Source organism: Triticum aestivum, chromosome 5B (genome assembly GCF_018294505.1).
Source record: "Triticum aestivum cultivar Chinese Spring chromosome 5B, IWGSC CS RefSeq v2.1, whole genome shotgun sequence".
Lineage (NCBI taxonomy): Eukaryota > Viridiplantae > Streptophyta > Magnoliopsida > Poales > Poaceae > Triticum > Triticum aestivum.
This window is the reverse complement of record NC_057807.1, coordinates 702348574-702355040: the sequence shown is the minus strand read 5'-3', so window position 1 is coordinate 702355040 and position 6467 is coordinate 702348574. Positions and strand designations below refer to the sequence as shown.

Here is a 6467-nt window from a genome sequence, read left to right as displayed (position 1 = left end):
TTTTGAAATACTTTCTCCGTCTCATAGTGTAAGAATTTTTTGACTCTAGTATAGTGTCAAAAAACATCTTACATTACGGGGTGGAGGGAGTACTTCTTAATAAGTAACCTAAACACGCTTACTAAAGGAGCAAGATTCCTCTGTCCCTCTGTGCACTCCTTATCTAAAACAGAGCATGTATATCATTGTCCTTGATCCACTCATGAAATCGACATGGAGGACCCAGCAACACATGCCATTCCGACCTATTATTGCTTGCTGCGCAGCACCCAATTATTGCCTACTCCTTTCCTCTTCCTCCATCCGCCCACTTCTCCGTCTCCACTCTCCCAGCAGCACACATGACAAACACCAACGAGAGAGACGAGCATCATAGCTAGCAGAGGGCATCGATCCATCCATGGAGGTCGCGGTGAGCGCCTCCCATGGCGTGATGGGTCCCCTGCTGGGGAAGCTTGCCGACTTGCTCGCCGGCAAGTACGGCCGCATACGAGGGGTCCGCGGTGAGATCCTTTCCCTCCAAGCTGAGCTCACCAGCATGCATGCCGCGCTCAAAAACTACACCATGCTAGAAGACCCTGATGTCCAGGTGATGACGTGGACATCGCTGCTCAGGGAGCTGGCCTATGATACCGAAGATTGCATCGACAAGTTCATCCGTCGCCTCGGCAAACGCGGGCGTCGGGGAGGCTTCAAGGAGCTCCTCCGTGACACCACTCGCTTCCTCAAATCGCTCAATTCTCGCTGTGGAATTGCCGACCAGATCGACGAGCTCAAGGCCCGCATCAAGCATGTCAAAGAGCTCAAGGATTGTTACAAGCTGAGTGAGATTCTGCGCAGCAAGACCGAGCATGCGGCCGTGGATCCTCGGTTGTGTGCTCTGTTTGCCGAGGAGGCACACCTTGTGGGTGTGGAGGGTCCAAGAGATGATCTTGTCAAGTGGATGTTGAAAGAAGAAAACAGCTCCACCAAGGATCGTAAGGTGTTGTCAATTGTTGGATTTGGTGGATTAGGAAAGACAACACTCGCAAATGAGGTCTATCGCAAGATTCAAGGGCATTTCGATTGTCAGGTTTTTGTATCGGTCTCACAAAAGCCATATATAAAGAATATTATAAAGGATGTAATCTCTCAAGTGCCATGCCAAGATGGATCCACAAAAGACACAAGTGATTGGGATGAAAAGAAGTCCATTGCGAAGCTAAGAGAACTGCTACAAGATAAAAGGTAACTTTAACTTCTGTGGTTAATTTTCAGAACATTCCTTACAAATGTTTCACAAGTTTTGGTAGTTACTCATTACTATTGTATGTCCAATTATATCTTCCACGTAAAGAAAAAAAAAGCACAATTGTGGCTTGTGCAATTCATCCTTGTCTCTTGTATTAAAATATAGTCCATATATACCCAAATAAGCATTGAGAAACAATGTTTGCACATAAAAATATATCAAATAAACATTGTTGTTTTTTGAATGAGTACTAGTAGACTTGTGTAGCTCCACTTAAATAGTATTGAAGTGGTGTATGCTAAATTATTTTTCTAGTTGAATTCCATTTCAAAATCAGTTAACATCATCTGCTACTATTTATTAGGTATCTTGTCATAGTGGATGATATATGGTCTACTCAAGCATGGAACAATATCAAGTGTGCTTTTCCATACAATAATTGTTCTAGCAGAATTATAACTACTACACGCATTATTGATGTGGCAAGATCATGTTGTCCTGGTAGTGATGACCGTGTGTATGAAATGGCAGCCCTAAGTGATCTTCACTCCAAAAGATTGTTTCTCAAAAGAATTTTCGGCTCTGAGGACCACTGCCCTGATATGCTGAAAGAAAGTTCAAATGAAATCCTGAAAAAATGTGGAGGCCTACCACTGGCAATTATTAGTATATCTAGTTTGTTAGCAAATAGACCAGTTGTCAAGGAGGAGTGGGAGAAGATTATAAGATCAATTGGTTCTGCACTGGAAAATAACCAGAGTTTGGAGGGAATGAGTAAGATACTATTACTTAGCTACAATGATCTTCCACCTAATCTCAAGACATGTTTATTGTATTTAAGTGTATTCCCCGAGGATTATGTGATTGATCGAGAGAGGTTAGTGAGGCGGTGGATAGCGGAAGGATTTATCTCTGAAGAGCGTGGACAAAGCCAACAAGAAGTCGCTGAGAGATACTTCTATGAGCTTGTCAACAAAAGCATGGTACAGCCTGAGGACATCGGCTATGATGGCAAGGCTCGTGCTTGCCGAGTCCATGACATGATGCTAGAAATTATTATTTCAAAATCAAATGAAGATAATTTCATCGTTGTGATAGGTGGTGGCCAAACAAGTTTAGCAAATCGTCAAGGTTTTATTCGGCGACTATCAATCCAGCACATTGATCATGAGCTTGCACATTTACTCGCACAAGAAGATCTAAGCCATGTACGATCTCTGACAGTAACATCTTCAGCTTGCACCAAACATTTGCCTAGTCTTGCTAAATTTGAAGCTCTACGTGTAGTAGATTTTGCAGGTTGTGAGGGTTTGGAAGAGTATGATATGAAAAGTATTGGCAAATTGTTCCAACTAAAATACCTAAACTTTCCAGCCACGAGAATTTCAAAGCTACCGTCAGAGATCGTGTTGCTACGTGACCTAGAGACACTACATTTTGGAGCTACACCAGTGGAAGAGTTGCCAACTGGATTCGCTCAGCTGACCAAACTACAACACCTAATTGGTGGAGGTTGGACAATTATACCAAAGAAGATTGGAAATATGAGGAACTTACGGGAGATATCAGGCTTTAGTATTACCAAGAGTCCGGCAGATGCGGTGGAGGATCTTGGGAACCTGCCAGGTTTGGAGGAAATTGATATATATCTCGATGGTGGAGAATCTGACGAGTTCAGGAGGCATGAAGAAATGTTACTTTCCTCACTGTGCAAGCTTGGTAGGTGCAAGCTCCGGTCTTTAAGGATAAGAGCGAACGATGGTTCCCTCGAATTCTTAGGGTCTTGGTCCCCATTGCCATTTACCCTTCAAGAATTTCATATGGTCGGTGACTACTGTTTCACGAAAGTTCCAGAGTGGATTGCTCCAGCACTCACCAGCCTTTCTTTCCTAGACATCAATTTAGCTGAATTGACAGAGGAGGGTCTGGTCACTCTTGGAGAGCTCCCAACTTTACTTCACCTTGTACTGTGGTTTAGAAAAATACCTGATGATAGGGTTATAGTCCGAGGATTCCCAAGTCTGAAGCAGTTTACCATCTATAGTAATGATGCGTCGGCATACGTCACATTTGTCAAAGGGTCCATGCCCAAGCTTAAGAAGCTTGATTTGCTTATAAATGTATCAATGGCAAAAACATATGACTTCTATTTAGGCATTGAGCATCTCACATGTCTTAAACAAGCAACGGCAAGGCTTGACAATAGGGGCGCTACGCCTTCCGAGAGAAAGGCTGCAGAGGCTGCGATCAGGGCTGAAGCAGGTGCCCATCCAAACCATCCCACAGTTAATATTTATGAGGAGTTATATGAAGAGGACAGTGAAGATACTGGTGGTGACGAGAAAAAGAGCAACGAAGATGGTGACGCTGATGAGAATTAAGATGGTTAGCTTACGAGTGGAACGATACTCATCACCAACTGCAAGAGGTATTAATACAGACTGTGATCTTTCTTTCTTTTACCATCGAAATGCATCTTTTGTCGAAACCTGATTTTGGCTTCTAAAATTCATTTTGGCGCTGATATATAGGATGATGTGCGGTTGGCTGGGTTACTTGGAGACTTGGAGTGGCATACTGAAGCAAGGCCTGAAAATAAGAAGCTGAAGCAGGGTGATGGTCACATTCAGAAAGACGGCGATAGTGGTCTCAGTTGCTAATTGCTACGTTGAATTGCCCTTGTTTACTTTTGATAATTATTAAGACATAATCTCTCTGTTTCGGCATTCGGGAGTGTGGATTATCTCTGCTGAATGCTCTTCTATATAGAGATGTGATATTGATCCTGGCTTTGCTCGCTAGAGATGTTTGCATTTGGGACCCCTGCGGCAAAATGATGCGTTCAATTGCCTTTCTTGCTTACCTTTTGCGATTATGACTCAAGAGTGAAGACTCTATTTTCTCTGAAAAACTTGTGTTTTGTTTCAAGTTGTTCACTATTGTAATGTCGATTTGAATTCTGAATTATTTCTGCTGAATGCTTCCTGATGATGGAAATGTAATGTTGATTCTCTCTTGCTTGCTTACTTGCTTGGTACCTGTTTGTCTGAGCAAGTTGAATAGCTGTAAGTCGTTGCTTCTTCTTTATATCTATGCTGGGAATGATAAGGTTTACATGTCCTGAAAGCATGCTTGCTGCTGCATCACACTGTAGATGAAACTGAAGATGAATTGCCATTTGGTTGGCATGCTTCAAAACACAAGCTGCATCTGCATGCATGGCGCACGGTGGAATTAATAGCTAGTTGTGCTGCTGAAGGCAAGCACTTATGATCTCTTCCTGGCCGTCTCCGGCGCTGATACTCCGGCAGGCGGCTGCTGCACCGTTGCATCTCCGGCCGATCCACTCCTCGCGGCCTCGCCTGTCAGGACTCAGCATGTACTAGCAACTGTACCGAAGAGTAAACTGAAGGAAAGCTGCACACATCATGCACGATGGAGTAGCAATGATGGATGGGTGGGCGCAGCAGGGTAATACCGATCAATCGCTATTGTCCAGCTACAACCTCAAACTTTTTCTGCACATCAATTAGGTATGAAATTTGTATCTTTTTCTCCCCTTGCGCTACTCTTCATTACAAAGACAGACAAAAATGAAGAGTATGTACATTGCATTCCTCCATCTTAAGAAGAACTGGCCCGATTACGTCCCTGAAATTAGTCTAGAAAATCTGGGCTTACATGTGATGGCTTACACTTGTTTGTAGTTGCTTGTGAAGGGTGGACACTAGTTGTGTGTACGGTAACGTTGTAGTGTGCTTGAAACCGTTGCCAAGCTGAAACACTAGTTGTGTCTCCTTTGCTTTCCTACTCTGTTTCCTCTGCTCTGCGATTCGGGCTGTCCTGCCTGTCTCCTGCCGACTTAGCTGTGTGCTTATGCTCGCAGCTACCTGGTACACAGCACTCAATTTGAATGACATTAATTTGCATAATATTTGCTAGACTGGATAATTCATAAACACTGACGAAGACCCGCTAGCACTATGAAGTTTGAAATCTGCCTAGTTTTGTACTGATCGTATGTAATAGTCATTCTTATTTTAGCAGTGAATATGGATGGAGCACTACTGTTCTATTAGTACTGACAAATAGATCCACAATAAGCTTTTCTAATCCTTGCAAAGAGAATAAAAGCCATAAGCTTTGTCAAGACATGAGTTTCCCTTCACTTAAAAACTTGATAGGGTGGTAGTATTCCTGCACTAAGAGTGTGTTTGGTTGGCATCCATGCCACGACATACGTGGCCTGGACAGGTCCCTGGACGGAAAAAGTTCATTTTAAACCATGAACTCATAGAGGTTTGGCGAATCAAACCTTCGCACGCACAAGTGGAACTCCGAATGGACCGCGGCCCATGAAATCTGGCGACCACGAGCCTGTAACGCTAAATCCGACCAGGGCGGCCCATGAAAACAGGCAAAACATGCACGCTAGCCAAGTATCGAACCGAGGATCTGGGGCAAAAGATACGCTGGTACTACCAGTTCAGCTACCGACTTAATCTTTTCAATTAGCAACACAAAGCAATATAGGCCTAAAGAAAAGCTACACAAAACTATAAGAATCAACACCAGATTCGAATATTTTTTAAAATTTCGAACACAAAAAATGTTTTGATTCTTTTTGAGTGTTTGTGAAAAGCGACTACAAATTTACGAAACTAAATTTGGAGAATTCAAACAAACTTTTGGAACATGCACATTTTTTAAAACACCCGATTTTTTTTAGGAAAATGAACATTCTTTAAAATACGCAAACAATTTTGAAACGGGAACATTTTTAATCTCCTGATTTTGATTGAAAACACGGACATTTTAGAATTTTATGAAATATAGGAATATTTTTTTAAACTCCATAAAAAAATTAGAACACACCAACATTTTTTATTTTTGTGATTTTGTTTGAAACTGAACCAATTTTTGATATCACAAAGATTTCTTTAAAAAGTTGTCAAAATATAAAAAAAATTCTGAACAAAATTTCAAAATAAAGAACATTTCTTAAAATTCCGTCTATGGACAACACAAGGTCTCGGTTTCGAGCCAACCCTGCGGCTTATTTTTTTTCACAGAAAAAAATAAAGCAGGCCGGCCCAGCAGCGAGCAGGGTGTGCGTCTGCGTTTTAATACAAAATTGAATAATTTCGACCATTGAACATTTTTTAATATACATTCAACATTTTTGTAATATACAATGAACATTTCTTAAATACACATTGAACATTTGTGTCATATA

At 41.9% G+C, this 6467-nt stretch overlaps 1 protein-coding gene across 1 annotated transcript; it reads left to right on the top strand.

Moving 5' to 3' along the window:
• The first annotated feature begins 260 nt into the window (after nt 1–260).
• Nucleotides 261–4257, top strand: LOC123114371 (disease resistance protein RGA5). The gene is made up of 3 exons (XM_044535812.1): nt 261–1227; nt 1596–3659; nt 3763–4257. The coding sequence occupies exons 1-2, from the start codon at nt 401–403 to the stop codon at nt 3610–3612; spliced, it is 2844 nt and encodes a 947-aa protein (XP_044391747.1). The 5' UTR covers nt 261–400; the 3' UTR covers nt 3613–3659; nt 3763–4257.
• Nucleotides 4258–6467: the final 2210 nt, after the last annotated feature.

What these genes read in the sequence shown, in the direction of transcription:
- LOC123114371 (XM_044535812.1), top strand. Translation starts at nt 401, where the DNA reads ATGGAGGTCGCGGTGAGCGCCTCCCATGGCGTGATGGGTCCCCTGCTG. An exon ending in GAACTGCTACAAGATAAAAG is followed by an intron (nt 1,228 to 1,595) that starts GTAACTTTAACT and finishes ACTATTTATTAG; the next exon opens with GTATCTTGTCATAGTGGATG.